At 41.8% G+C, this 15,936-nt stretch overlaps 1 protein-coding gene across 1 annotated transcript in view; it reads left to right on the top strand.

The window, feature by feature from the left end:
* Positions 1 to 3,063: 3,063 nt before the first annotated feature.
* The window catches only part of Arl8b (ADP ribosylation factor like GTPase 8B), a 35,158-nt gene continuing 22,285 nt past the window's right edge, over positions 3,064 to 15,936 (top strand). The window contains exon 1 of the mRNA XM_051203801.1: positions 3,064 to 3,386. Coding sequence (XP_051059758.1) covers positions 3,264 to 3,386 — 123 coding nt within the window. The 5' untranslated portion in view covers positions 3,064 to 3,263. The remainder of the gene's footprint in view (positions 3,387 to 15,936) is intronic.

A 15,936-nucleotide genomic window follows, 5' to 3' on the forward strand; every position in this document is an offset into this window, starting at 1 on the left:
TTTTCTCAGGCACTGCACGCACGTGGTACAAAGACCCACATGCAGGCAAAACAATATGTACATGTAAAATAAAAACAATTAATCATCAGCAACTCTCCTGGCTTCCCATCTTGTATAATAAAAGCCAAAGTAAGGCCACTGTGCCCCCTCCCTCTGTTCCATGAATTCTCTATCCACCTCTCCCTGCTCCAGGCTGTGCCAGTGTTTTGTGCTGTCCAGAGAATGACCTATAGTGAGTACACTATGAATGAGCTTAGTAAGTTTTTAGCAAGAAATAGAACCAATAGCAAGCAGCAGATAGGTAAGCAGACTCCATCAAATCTTCCAGCTCATGACATCCAGCAGAGATGAACTATAGTAGTTGATTGAGAGAGCTACCAAAGGAAATATCACCAAGTCAGAGGCTTACAAACACGAAGTGGAAGTCAACTAAGGAAATTGGGGCAGTTATCTGGAGTTTCTTTTTACAAATATATTTAAATTAAAATACAATCACATCATTTCTTCTTCCTCCCCCCATCTTTCTCATATCCTGTTTAAAAACTGAAAATAGCCTCTTCTTTCATACCATACACCCAACCACAGTTTCCCTACCTTCATTCCACCCACCAGCTGGAATTCTAATTGAGCTTTCTCTCCACGAAGGAATTGAACGTCTAGATTCCCATTCCCACTCAGGCATCTTTTTGTCATGGACTGTTAATTCTGTTGGAAATGATTTACCTCCTGACTGTTATCAGGACACAGTGTCTTTATTCTTGGACTGGATGGCTGTTCTCTTCTCTCCTTGCCATCCCACCCCAGATAAGGGTCTGAGAGGACACTGTGAGACACACATACTTGGATCTGGAAATGGGGTGGGAGGACATTGCTTCCAGAGCTAGGTTCTTGGTGAGTTTAAGCAGCACATGACAATTTATCAATATAGTGTGGGTAGCCATACTGTCTGTCAATATCCAGACCACTTCACTATCCTTCTCCATTCAGAGTCTTTGCTCTTTTTTCTTTTCCTGGAATGTGCTTCCACCAAAGGTCAGCCTGGTTCTCTTTCTCACTTCCCTCAAGCCTTTCCACTCAGCATCACCTGATCGTAAGTATAAGCGGGTTGACTCCAGGTTCTTCTCTGTTCCTCATCCGTTTTCTTTATAATTTCCTGTGCATTGGTGTTTTGCCTGCATGTATGTCTGTGTGAGGGTGTCAGGTCCCCTAGAACTGGAGTTACAGACAAGTGTGAGCCACCATCTGTGTGCTGAGAATTGAACCCAGTCCTTTGGAAGTGGTGCAGTGTTCTTAACCTTACACCCATCTCTCCAGCCTCATTAGTTTTCTTTACAGTGTGATGCATGCATCACATAGTATTTTCTCATTTGTTTGCTATACATTATGTTCTCCTCCTGGAGCTGTGAACCACGGGAAGGTAGTGATTTTGCTACTACTATTGTTTTGTTGTGCTAGAAACGAGCCATATGTCTTGCACATGCTAGAAAAGAATTTTATCATTGATCTAGACTCACAGCTAAGGGACTTATTTCTTTCATATTCATAATTCCTGATTTTTCTTCTTCACACACACAAACATATATCCATATATATGAACATACATGTATATGTATATTTAAATATATTTATGTATATCAAGGTCTCATGCATCCTAGGCTGGCCTCAAACTCAGTATGCAACCTAGGATGACCTTGTACTTCTGACCCATTTGTCTTAGGCTCCCAAGTGCTGAGATGACAGATGTGTGCTACTATATGTACTTTATTCAGTCCTGGGATGGATGCATGTGAGGCATCTACAGAATGAGCTACACCCCTAGCCCTCATGCACATATTTTAAATGTACATTGTAATTAAATGATCGCTCAGTTTTCAAAAGTACCCACTATTCCATCTTGTGATTCCATCACAGTTCAGCCAAACAGTTCTCTATAAAAAAAAATTTAATTTTCATCCTTTGCTTTTACCAATCAAAGACACAAGGCAGAAATTTTGTTTCTTTAGCAGAGATGAGGGTGGATCCCAGGGTTTTGGACATGTGAGGCAAGCACTTAGTTCCCGAACTTCATGTACTACTGTCCCCATTCTCTTATGACAGTGTTTTTATGGTTCAGGTTGGTCTTGAATTCGCCAAGGAAAACTTGACCTACCATCCTCCTGCCTCACACTCCAGAGTGCTGGGGTTACAAGTGTGTACCCCATACCTAATTCAGAGCTTCATAATTTTCATTGACACTTTCATCATCATCATCATCATCAGACAGGGTATCATGAAGCTCACATTGGCCTTGAACTTCTGAACCTTCTCTCTTTATCTCCCACGTGCTGCAGTTACTGGCATGCTTCACCACGCCCAGTTTGATGTGGTACTGGACACTTTAATCAGCTCAGGGGTGGAGCCTGGTGCTTCAGACATGCCAGGCAAGCACTCTACCAATTGGGCACATCGCCAACCCAAATTCTGATTCTTTAAATTCTGTACTTAATGCCTTAGAGTATTAACACTTTCTTTCAGAGTGCATTGTCAATGAACAGTTATAGAAAAATCCAATCAACAACCAAAACAGGACCAACTTTTTTTTTTTTTTTAAAGATTAATTATTATTTGTCTCTCTGTGTGGGATATGTGCATACAGGGGTCCACCAGGACCAGGTCAGAAAGCCCTGGATCAGGATCCCCTAGAGCCGAGCTCACAGGCTGTTGAGTGAGGGTGCCAGAAGGTCCTGAACTCAGGTCCTCTGAAAGAGCAGCAAGCCCTCTTACACTCTGTCCCAGTCATCCCGCATGTCTTGTTTGTTGAACTCCTGATCTTCCTGCCTTCACCTCCCAAATACTGAAATTGTTGGCATGCGTCTAGCTGAGGAGACTAATAGGTGAAAAAAAAAAAAAAATGGTGAATGAACCTACAACGAAAGAAAAAGCATTCTATAAAGTGAATCGACATCAAGGCAACTGAAGGCTGTGCCCAGCCTTACCATCAGGGGGCGATGTTGGCGGCGGGCACTCGGGATCCACCGTGCTGCGCCGCTCTTGCCGTGCGCTTCCGAGGCTGCTCTGGGCCAGGCGTGGGGGGTGGGCAGGGCGAGTCATATGACCCGCTGGGTTTCCTGGCTCTGGCCGTCCTAGCCGCCCGCCTGTGTCCGCCCGAGTCGCGCCGGGGCCCCCGCCGAGGAGCCGTTAGTGGGTGCAGGGCCGCTAGCCGCTGGTGGGAAGCAGTGTTCGCTGTCGTCTGCACGCGTCCCCGCTCGCTGCCGGCCGCCGCCATGCTGGCGCTCATCTCCCGCCTGCTGGACTGGTTCCGCTCGCTCTTCTGGAAGGAGGAGATGGAACTGACCCTCGTGGGGCTGCAGTATTCGGGCAAGACTACCTTCGTCAATGTCATCGCGGTGAGCAGTCGTGTGCGGGCGGCCCGGCCGCCGTCCCGGGCTTGTCACCTCCCCGAGGGCCGGGCCGGGCCGCGCTTGTGGCCTTGGGAGGCGGTAGCTGGCGGGTCGGCAGCCAGACGGCCAGTTCCACTCCGCGTGTGGTGGGGGCTGTGCCTTTAACGCGGCTCGGAAAAGGCTACTCCGAGCCTGTTACAGTTGGCGGCCTTGGGGCTGTGGGCGCTGAAGAGTTAAACTCCAACCTGTCACTTGCTCACCCGGACCGGCTAGTCCGGCCTTCCCTAGAACGTCTGCGCGGGGGTTGGAGGTGGGGCGGGGGGAGAGCCACTCTGAAATCTCCACTTGGGACGGAGGAGTCCCATTGTGAGAGCAGGCGACCCGAGTGGGCGCCTCTGTGGAATGCCAGGGGGAGCCTTGGCGCCTCCAGTTCGCTTGGTCTTTGTCGCTTTGTCCACGGAGAGTCGAAGATCAAGTTGATGGCTTAGCTCACTGGTGGACGCTGTTGGAGAGACCATTCAGTTCCTAGTATTTATTAAGGCAGGGAGTAAGGGCGAGGCGAGTTTCTGTTTTCTCAAGAGTTGTTTCAAGCGAGTGGATAGATGGAGCTGCATTCAACGTAAAGTTAACTGCCCTGCAGGGTTTGGTCTTGAGATTCCCCCCCCCCCTCCTTTTGTTTGTATTGGGACGAGGCTTATGCACACTCAGGGAAATTTCCTTGAGAACTTAAATATAATGTGGTGGCTAATTCAGTGAGAGTGTGATTGTTGAGTTTTTTTGCTGTTCTGATTGGCTGGGAAAGGAATGGGAGTGAGTGATTTCTTGTCAGTGCTTGGAGCCCAGGAGTCACCGCGCAGTCTTAGGGCTGTCCTTACAGGGTTGAGCTGTACAATTGAAGAGAAGTGGCGGCAATTCTCAGACCTTGGAGAGAATTGTTGCAGAGTAGACAGCTGAGCTGTCTGACTGGTTTGGCCACAGGAATGATTCAGACACAGTGCCATGGGAGAAACTAGGCAACTTGTGATTCAAGTTTGTGTAGTAATAGAGCAACAGGCGTGAACAGGACCTGTAGAAAGAGAGGAGCAGAAACACACACTTCTTTTGGAAAAGGATAAATATAAGTATAAAGAAAATTTGTCGGCTTCATGTTTGGCTGCTTTTGTTTGGCTTTCCCTGCCAGATGTCTAATACCAGGCAGAACACACTTGCTTTCTTTCGTACTAGAACTTTTCTGTAGCCTTCAGTGTTCATTTTCTGTTATTTACCTGAGATAAGAATTGAAGTTTCCTTGGAAATCCTATCTCTAGGACAAGATTGAAACGGGGCATGTGGGTGTGTCAGCATGGTCAGTTATATTTGCTGTGGAGGAGTAGTAGTCAATGCAAGAACCTGCACCAGTGAGTAGAATTCAAGGGACATACTGCTTGCTTTCATGCATCTGTTGTCACCAGACAGTACAGTGTAATATAACAAGTCTGAACTTCTTGGTACGAAGCCCTGAGTTTAAAATCTGGATCTGTCACTTAGCAGCCTTGGGTCCTCTTTGAGTTGACTGTAGTTATCTATTAAATGCAGATAACAGCATATTTCTTTACCAAATTGCTCTAAGGGATAACTAGGAGAAGTAGGGAAGTAATAACTTGTTAATATTTGTAGTGGTTGTACTATTTAATGCAGACACAAGGAAATAATGAGAAAGGCATCAGCAGGGATCATCTCCTTTGCCTCTCAGACCAGTGTGGTCTGCAGTCCTAGACTTATGCCTTGTGGGAATAAAGCACCAGATGGCGCCCTCCTTTTACACTGGATTCTTTTAACAGTTATCAAGTGTCTGCTGTTGAATTTAGTGACCTTCTGCTATCAATCAATATTGGAGTATTAGTTTTGAATTATGGTGTAGATAGCCTCCTAAAAAAGAAATTCCCACAAAAGAGGCTATGTTTAACTTACTTTAATCATTCCAAATTCTATATATAATAAAACATTATGTAATGTGAAACATACCGACAAACATATACAAATATACATGCAAATAAAATGATGATCTGTCAATTAAAATGCTAACTTTCTAGACATGGTGGTGCTTACTTGTAATTCCAGCACTTAACAGGCTGAGGCAGGATTATTGCTACAACTTTGAGGGTTAGCTTGATCTACTATAACAGGTAACCAGGCCAGCCAGGGCTACACAGTAAGACCCCCCCCCCCAACACACACACACAAAGAACAAAAATAATTTAAGAAAAAAATCTAGATAGTGGTGGGGTTTAAAATGCCAAGAAAGGGGGCTGACTCCTTAGATAGGAGCTTACTTTGTGTCTCTCTTTAGCCATTCTTTGTTCTTTTGAGGCACGGTTCCACTTGGTGGCCCAGGCTGTCCCTGAACTCACTAAGTAGTCCATGCTGGCCTTGAACACATGGTGCTCAACTGCTGCTCAGCTCTCCCTAATTTAAGTTTCAGTATGTCTCCCTAAGAATTTGATGACAATTTAATTGATGTCACCTAGTTTACAAAGATTGTAAAGCTGAGTTTCTTGCAGCTCTTGGTCCAATTCCTGAAAGTTGGACTGCTCAAAAAACAGATTCTCAGTTTTTTTCCCCCCTGCTTTTAAGCTTTGATTATTCAGAGACAGAGGTACCAGCTATTCTCTTTCATTTGTTCTAGATTTTATTGAATGAAACAGCCCTAGACTTAATTTTCTGATGTTAGAAATGAAATACTGTCCAATTACTGTGTTAACGGTGGTACAGTTATTGCATAATCAGTCATATGTCCTATATGTGTAATGTAGCGTATTGTTGAGTAATCATTTACTGGGACACTTAGATGGGTTCTAGCATAGTTATTAAGAAATATGTACTTGAATTTGCAAAAAATTATAGGGTAAATTCTTGTAAGAATTAAGTATTTTAAAAATGTATAGTGCCATATAAATTTGTGTACAGTTCTGCAAATTGTGATTAGTTGAAAAAGTTAATCCATGGATAAGTTTATTACTGCAGAGAATTAAGAAAAAGACACTTGGCAGGATTGAGGAAGCCTAAATCTAGAGCGTTGTGTTTTGTGATGAGCCTTGGTTGAAGCTCAGGCTGGCCTCTGTCCTTCGTCCTCCTCTGGTGAACTAATACTACAGGCCTGGAACACCATGTCTACCTTAGTTGTCTGAGAATTTGTAGAATCTTTTAAGTCATCTGATTTTACCCTTGTTTTTTACTGATGTGGCTAGGAAAGCCACATAGGCCAAGCATTTGAATGAAAAAGCTGACAGGTAACTGACAATAGAATCAGGGCTCAGGGCAATGTATTTTTTACTTTTCTTATCTCCTCGTTAGATCTACCTTAGATTAGGACCATAGAGTAGAGAACTAGGAGATCTTGATCATTTACAAATCTTTTTCTAAGGGTGGTGACGGGGCACGCCTTAAGTCCCAGCACTCAGGAGGCTGAGGCAGGTGGATCTCAACGAGTTCAAGGCCAGCCTGATCTGCAAAATGAATTCCAGGGCAACTGGGACTATAACATAGAGAAACCCTTTCTTTGTTTCTGGAACTTGAAGGATGGCTAAGCCATTGCTGCTCTTCCAGAGGACTTGAATACAGTGCCCATGGCAGGAACCTCACAATTGCCTGGAAATCTAGGTCCAGGGGACCAAATTTCCACTTCTTGCCTCTGAGAACACTGACTCACACAAATACTTTATATGTTTTAAAAGTGGATAGTGTCATAAAAATTGTATACTAATGCAAATTGTGGTTGAGTTGTGCACAGCTTTGGCACACAGGCACACATACACATAACTAAAATAGTCTTTCCTTATATAGAGAGTATAGGGATATTTTGATTTCCTGTGCTGGTTTCCTTTATTGTTTATGTGGTGTTAGTAGGGGTTTGTGCAGTGCTAGATGATACTCATCAGTCTACTGCATCCCCAACCCCCAATCTAGTCATCGAATAGTGACATAAATTAGGAGAAACCCTTTCTTTATGGAAGGTGAGGGCAGTGGAAAGTTATGCATACTCATGCAGCAACTGAGAGTACACATTGCTATTGAGCTACCTTTAACATTTCAAAGCAGAAATAATTTTGAGTTCTTTTTATTTATAGACAAGTTGACACTGTATCCATGCTGACCTTGACTTCCCTCATAGCACAGGCTGGCCTCAAACTTGTAAAAACCCTACTGCTTTCTGAGTATTGGGGTACAGATATATACAATCATACTCGGTTTTAATCTTTAGTTTTGTAACGTGACTTGTTCAGTTAATTTGGGACAATAGTGGTAAAGCCAGTTTAAAAATTGCTGTCCCTTAAGTTCAGATGTTTAATAGATCTAAAACTACACTGTAGTGGCTAGTCTTCTGTGTGTCTTAGGTTCATAGTTAAGGAGCCTGGGGCATGCTGCCACGAAGCAGCTCTTCAGGGTTCTTTGCTTCCATCCATCCTCCATCATTGTTCTATGTTATCTAAGACTTGAAAACCCAATGTTCTCATTAAAAATCCATTTTCAATGACTGTGTTTAGAGACTTTCATAACTTGATAAACTCCCCAAGTTTCTTACAAGATTGTCACTGAACATGGAGGCAGAGCGGATTGTCCCTGTATATTATATAAATTTCAGTTTTGGAAGCCCTAGAGAGCTTCCCTTATTATTTTTTAAGGAAAATTTATTTATGCACGTGTTTGGTTATATGCACATATGTGTTTGCCAGTGAGTTGGGCACAGGGTTTGTTATTGGGGTGCTGGGATCTGAACTCTGGTCTTCATGACTGCATGCCAAGTACTCTTCACCACTAAGCCATCTCTGCAGTCCTGTTTCTTGAGGTTAATAGAGGCCACTTGGAATTTAAAGGGCTGTGTAGAGATGATACAAAAGAAACCACTTGTATTTCCATTATCTGAGATGAACTCAAGCCAGTGTTTCAAAGCATTTCTGTCTTATCTTTTTCAAGTGTGTATCCAATACCATTTAAGAATTTTGGCTGGGTGTTGGTGGCCCACACCTTTAATCCTAGCACTCGGGAGGCAGAGGCAGGGGGATCTATGTGAGTTCCAGGCCAGCCTGGTCTACAGAGCTAGTTCCAGGGCACGCTCCAAAGCAATACAGAGAAACCTTGTCTCGAAAAAACAAAAACAAACAATTTTGTACTGGGTGGAAGGAGAAACCAAGCCTTAAAAGTTGCTCATTGAGTTCCGCAGGGACACTGCCACATGCTCCTTTGTCTCTTAGCAAACAGAAGTTTTATTGTGATAACCTCTTTAAAACCACTGTTACTTGAGAGTAAGAGGCAGGAGAATCTATGTGAGTTCAAGGCCAATTTGGTCTACAGAGTCAGAGTGTGTGCCAGGACAGACTCCAAAGTTAAACAGAGAAACTCTAGAAAAACCAAAATCAAACCAACCAAAATGTAGGTGGGTGGGGAGAGCACGGACCAAAAAACCCTACTGTTATTTTTAAGTGATGCCGACATTTTTCTGTATCTAAGCATTTTTTTTTTTTTTAAAAAACAAGGATAAGTATGATATATAAAAGTCAGGCTATAGGGAATGGAGAGATGGCCCAAAGGTTAAGCGAGTGTACTGCTCTTGCAGAAGCTCTGAGTTCAATTCTCAGCACCTCCATCAGGCAGTTCACAACTGCTTGCAACTGTTTTCAGGGATCTCATGGCTCTTGCTTCCTAGGGCACTCTGACTGTCATTGATACATACCCACACACAGATGCACATACATGAACAGAATTATAATTTAAAGAATTTTTAAAGCAGGCTATAGGGCTTGAGATATGGTCCCATCATTGACTGTTGCTAGAATGCTGCAAGGCTCAAGGTCCATTACCAGCATTTACTAGAACCAGGCAAGTAAAGGCTAGTTTGTTACAGAACAATTTAACATTTTAGTATGTAAAATCCACTTTTGCATTTGCTGCAGGAAGAACAAGGAGCAGCATCCTTCATACCCTGGAAGCCACCACCTACCTCACCACCTCCAGTGACTGCCCACAAATACCACTTGTGGCTCTTTGTACCTGTAGATGCTTTTACAAACACCTGCACTGTTGATTTGATTTTGGAGTACACACTTCAGGGCTTGAAGGAGGCAGAAGTGCTTTCCTGGTACAGGAGGAATCTAGGGCCAGAATGCAGCAGAGTGGCCCATTGTAGCTAAACTTTTTAGGACTTCACAGCTTCTGTATTTGATCATGTCATCAATGGACATGAACGGTTTCCAGGTTTTTGCTATTTTACCTCGGTCTGGCTTGCCTTTCTTAAGGATGAACTCCCATTGGGTTCAATCAGAAGATTTGAACATACTTCCATTCTAGAAAGAGTGCTAATGCTGAGTTCTTCTGAATAGATGAATAGATGTGTTCTATGTAAAGATGGACATCAGAGGAGCGCTGCCTCCTTTGCTGTGCACTGTGCAACTCTTGCATTGGCAGCATTTAGAAATTGCTCTACCATTTATTTTGGTGCTCTGTGCTGAGCACATTTGAAGCAGTGCTGCCAGCCCTGGGACTCAGGTGGCTTTCTTCTTCAACTTTCATTTGAATCTTGCAGGCGTCTGTGTAAGTACAGCTCATCCTCTTAGCTTTTTTTTTTTCTGATGGGTTGCTGTACAGTTCCTTGTGGATCACATGTTCTAGGTTTCTGGTGTTCTCATGTATCCTTATTACTCTCTGGTTCTCTTTTAGTAGTGGGATGCTGCTTGCCTCTGACCCTTCCTTACAATCATTTTTGCCCCCTGAGTTAAAGTTCAAAGAAATTTTCTAGTTATATTGCCTTTTGAAGCTATAGCATATGATTTTTTTTGTTGTTGTTGTTGTTTGCTTTTTAAGTTGTGGGGCTGGAGGTCAAGGTGCTTACTGCTAAGCCTCAACCTGCCTTCAGTCCTTAGGACTCACATGGTGGAGAGAGAGAACAAACCTGTACTGACTTCTTACACATGCTTTCAGTGTAATTAAGAAATTACTTTCATGTCATTTGTAATGTAAGTTAATTTGTATCCTTAAAGGTAATATTTAAGAACTACTGGGGGGGATATTAACCCATTTGCCCAGTATTCCAGATAAAAATTTTGAGGCATTTAATTTTTCTAAGAGGTGACAATTTTAGTTAGTGGCTTCAGAGTCTAAACCATAAGCCTTCTGTTCTGAGGTGATATATATTTACTCTTTTAGATAATACTGGCTCTTGTAGTTGGATCCAGTTTCATAGTTTGTCTTGTTTAATAAAATTAAATCATTCTAGAATGACTTTATTTTTTGTTATTACATTGTTTCTTTTGTGTGTATATAGTGTGTGCATGTGTGGAGGTCAAAGGACAGGCTATGGGAGCTAGTGGTTCCCTTTGACATTGTGCATCCTGGGAGTCAGACTCAGGTCATCAGGCTTAGTGGCAAATACCTTTACTTACAGAGCCATTTTGCAGCCCTAGAATGATATTCTTATGTCTGGAAAAACACTTTAAGTCTTAAAAATTAATAGAGTTTTAGGGATTACTCAGCGGTGACCACAGGACTGGTGATGTAGTTCATTCATAGAGCTTGTCATGTTGGCTGTACAGACTGGTTCAGTCCCCAGTACTGTAAAGCAGTGTGCCTATAAATACATCGTTAGAGTTATACTGGCAAAATAATTATAGGCTCCAGGTATCGACTCTTCTCCTAAACTGGGTTAGAAAGGAAATTATGTGTTTTCAGAATGATACTAAAAATATTTTTGTAACAGTTTACTTAGTAACATTTAATTAATTTAGCATGCACAAAAATAGTGTTACTATGAGAATATCTTTTGAGACTGAATTTATTAGCATATGAGTTTGATGTGGTTGAGTTTATTTGAACTATGTTTAAGTGATAATTGGAGTTAAAAGGATACAGATTAAGAACTAAGAGTCAGCCACTAGAAGTCTTGACTTCTGCTGTGCTATTGTTTGTAAGCTGTTTAACCTCTTATCCTCCTTTGCAAAAGCAACTGGGGAGAGGAAAGGGTCTATTTATTTAATCTTACACTTCCAGGTAACAGTTCATCACCGAGGGAGTCAGGGTGGGAACTGAATCAGAAGCCATGGAGGAATATGGCTTTCGGGTTGTTGCCCATGGTTTGCTCAGCTTGCTTTTTAAACACCAGGACTACCAGCTCAGGGGTGACTCCACTAACAGTAGTTGTACATGTAGGTTTAGAATAACACAAAGAAAAAGAGAAAAGCCAAATAAGGGAACGAGAAAGGACTAAATGAAACAATGGATACAAGATGTGTGTATATATTTATATATGTATGGATATATATATATATATATATATATATATATATATTAATTTTTATAGTGTTAATTCTGCTATGGATTTCTTGTGGATTGGTGGTAGGTAAATGAAAAAATACATTCTATACTGAAAGTGTAAAATTTAATGTGAAGTTTCACAGCTTCTGTTTTGAATGCCAATTCTAATTGTATATGAGTTTATTAGGTTATATAGACTTGGGATCTGGTTAATTTTGGTGTGCGATGTTTTTGTTTATTTTTAAGTTTTTCAAATAATTAAACTTAACAAAAGTAATTACTCAAGAAAGTGCCTCATAGTCATACCCATGGGTCATTCTGCTGGAGATAATTCCTCAGTTAATGTTTCCTGTTTCCAGATATGTTTGTGCTTGTGTCAGGCTGACGGGCTAACCAGCATACCCCTCAGTCCTTGCTTCCTCCAAAGCAGTAGAGTCAGTATAGAAAAACTCTTTGAACAGTGGGCACATGGGGAGAGCCCATTTTAGCCATTCCTGTGTCACCAGGGCTGCAATAACTCATCTTATAGGAATAGTTTTTTAATCTGGTTTATGACTTCCGAGGCTTCAGTCAGTTCACTTGTCCCTGTGCTCTTAGTCAGAAAGTCAAAGTGGCAAGACTGTGGCTTAGCCTATTACTAACTTAAAAATTGCATTTATTTATCTACATACTGTGTATATGCATGAGATGCTATTTTCTTCCACCATATGGGTCAACTGGTCAAGCTTGGTGGTGAGTGCCTTTATCCACTCAGCCATCTCATCACCCTGTTACTAACTTCTTGGCATTGGAAGCAGAAAGACGAAATAGAAGGGGGTCAGGGATAATATATACATCTGCCAAGGACTTTTCTGTCATGAACTTCCTCCAACCAGGTGCTAACTCCTACTTCTGAGTTGCTTTTCATAATGCTGTCATACTATGAGTCCATCAAAGGGAATAGCCTCGGTGTGGTGGCTCATCCTTGTGATCCATCGTTCAGGAGGATGAGGGAGTTACAGGCCACTCAGCTAAATACTTCTAGGTCAGCCTGGGTTACAGAATGAAACCCTGTCTTAAAAACCCCAAACTAAACAGCCATCATAGCTGTACATATTCCCAAAAGGTGTGCTTTACTGATCTTGTAGGTATTCTCAGTCTAGTCAAGCTGACAGGATTAGCTATACATTTTAGATACTACACTGCTGTAATCTGCTCACCTCAAGAGTGGTGACTTTTCTTTCACTGGTAACAAACACTCTAACTGCCCAGAGCAGTGTTTGCTACATTATAGGTGCTCAGCCATGCTCCCCAGGACATCAATAGTATCCAAAATATACAATTAAGCAAAAACTGTATTTATGAACTCACATTAATATTTAAGTACTCAATATAAAATTATTAAGAAGTAGGAGATTTATTTATGCCTGGTGTACTGGAATATACCTTTAATCCCAGTGCTCCTAGGCAGAGGCAGGCAGATTTCTGTGCGATCTGTAAGTCTACATAGTGAGTTCTAGGCCAGCCAGAGCTACCAAATGGGACCATGTGTCTTAGTTAGGGTTTCTGTTGCTCTGAAGAGAATCCAGGACGACAGTAACTCTTATAAAGGAAAAACATTTAATTGGGGTGGCTTCCATTTTCAGAGGTCAGTCCAGTATTATTATGGTGCAACAAGGTGGCATCCACACAGACATGGTACTGGAGAAGGAGCTATATTTTGCAGGCAAAAGGAAGTAGTCTGAGACACTAACAGTGTCTTGAGCATTATGAGACCTCAATGCCCACCTCCACACTCACACACTTTCTCCCACAAGGCCACACCTGCTTCAACAAGGTTACACCTTCTAATAGTGCCACTTCCTTGGGGGAGCATTTTCTTTCAAGAATGGGGAAAAGAAACAAAACAAACAGGTATTTGGAGCCAGCAGTTTTAGATTTGAATCTTGCCATGGCCAGAGTTCATCTGTGGAAGTGTATGTATCTCTGTGACTTCTTATTTGTCCTCTGTGAAGTGAAATGATCTTTAAGCTGTTTTACAGTCTTAAGGATTAAATGATTTACTGCTAAGCATTGCGCTAGTGCATAGAACATAATCTATAAATGGTCATTTCTTAAGGCTCGGGTGTTGGTGTTCAGGTTCAATTCCTGTCCACATTTCACTTGGTTATATTTTAAGGATTAGTTGCTTTTGTTTATTTAGGAAGTAAGTCTCTCTTGCTTAGTTCTTGGGAAATTTTTGAGTATGTTAGAATTTAATCACAGAGACAGATTGATGAAAAAGATCTTTAGCCCTAGATTAACTAGTAATCTTCCACCTCCTTACAAACCAGGAGAGTGAACTCAGAACCTTGTGAATTCTCAGCCTCAATTTGTTTTCTTTCTTCTTTCTTTTTTCTCTCCCCCCCATCTCTATTTCTATCTCTGTTTTGTTTTTCAAGACAGGGTTTCTCCTGTCTTTCCTGACTTTCTAGGAACTCGCTCTGTAGACCATACTGGCCTCAAACTCACAGAAATCCGCTTGTCTCTTCCTCCCTAGTTCTGGGATTAAAGGTGTGCACCACCACTGCCTTTAACTAGACTGAATATGAGTATAGCACACTTAAGCAGTTTTGGCAGTACAGGCTAATAATACTAGCTACTCAAGAAGCTTGAGGCAGGAGGATTGCAATTTTTAAAAATTACTGTGTGTACAAATAGAAAGCAACTTATGTGAAGTCCCCTTCTAAGCATACCCTTGTCCAGAGCTCTTGCTTTCTGGAGAGAGGCTGTTGCAGGACCAGTGCCTTCCTTTCTATGGGCTATTAGCCTCCTTTCCATCTTGTGTCATAAAGCTGCAAACCATCTTACTGTTTCCTTGAAAGACACTGATGTTCTTAACCAACACCTTACAGTGGAGACTTTATTGGCTTCATTTTTGTTGTGAGCCTATGAGACCTAAGGTAAAGATTCATACATTATTCTTGAGTCTCAGTAAACATCAGAACTGAACAGCAGTAAGGTTAGCTGACTTGTTTGTAATCCCACCTCTTGTAAGCAAGTGGGGCAAGGCAGGACCCTGTATTTCCAACCCCTTGTTGAAAATTTTTGTTTCTGCATTCAGTGAGCACTGTCATGCTATACAGTGACAAGAAATATGTGATATCTGTCTTCACCATGTAAGAGGAGAACTGAGAGTAGCTTTATCAATAACTACTAGCCTAAACTGTCACATGTGCCTCCATTGCCAGCAGCTGAGAAGCTAAGACTAGAGGGTTGTGAGTTTGAGGCCAGCCTGAAGCAGTTTTTTTTTTTTTTTTGTTTGCTTTGTGAGACAGGATCCTATCAAGTTGCAGTGTTGTATGCTTGCTTAAGCTTTCTTTTTACATATGAAGCCATTGTTATTGGTTCTCATGTATGTTAGCCTTCCTAGGAACACTTGTAGATTTGGATATTCCTTTTGGCAAGCTTTGGAAGAGTGGCTAAGATTTGCAGGTGAAAATTAGCAAGATGTATGTGGGCAGAAAGACAAATACTTCTTTGTAAGTGTTTGACTGTGGTACTGACAGAATGAGACACCAATATACTAAGCCATTTTCTTTCCATTTATTTATTTTCATTGTATTTATATACTTTATGTGGATGGTGTTTTGCCTGCATGTGTGTCTTGGCACCACGTGCATATCTAGCATTCATGGAAGTCTGAAGAGGGCATTGAGTTGCCTGGGACTGGAGTTATAGATGGTTATGATCTACCATGTGGGTGCTAGGAATTAAGCCTAGGTTCTCTGGAAGAGCAGCTGGTGCTCTTAACCACAGAGCCATCTCTCCTGCCCCCTAAGCTATTTTTTCTTTGACTTTAGTACTTCGGTCTGTTTTTTCTCCTTTTCCTGAGATAGCATTGCTTGCTTACACATTCAGGTTGTGGATCTGTGAAGCCTTGCTTCAGTTCTTATAGCCAAAGTTAGTTATGTCTTCTTTCTTTTTATGTTTCTTGTTCAAAATTGGAGATATTTGTAGTAATTATTTGTACACCTGTCTCTGCTTGCACAGTATACTCTGTTGGCATGTATGTCCCTTAAATACAGCACTGGGTCTGACTCTGTAGAAACATTGTAATTACTGACTTAATATAGTGGAGCAGTGTGGGGTAAATCTCAATTATTTTTATTTTTATTTTTTGCTTCCTTTTTGAGGCAGGTTCTCACCATATAGCTCAAGCTAGCCTGGAACTTGTTTTGTAGCTCTGGCTGGCCTCAAATTTGTCACAGCATCATCCTTTGCCTCTGCCTCCCAAGAGCTAGGATTACCTGTA

This window comes from Phodopus roborovskii, unplaced genomic scaffold (genome assembly GCF_943737965.1).
Source record: "Phodopus roborovskii unplaced genomic scaffold, PHOROB, whole genome shotgun sequence".
Classification (NCBI taxonomy): Eukaryota; Metazoa; Chordata; class Mammalia; order Rodentia; family Cricetidae; genus Phodopus; species Phodopus roborovskii.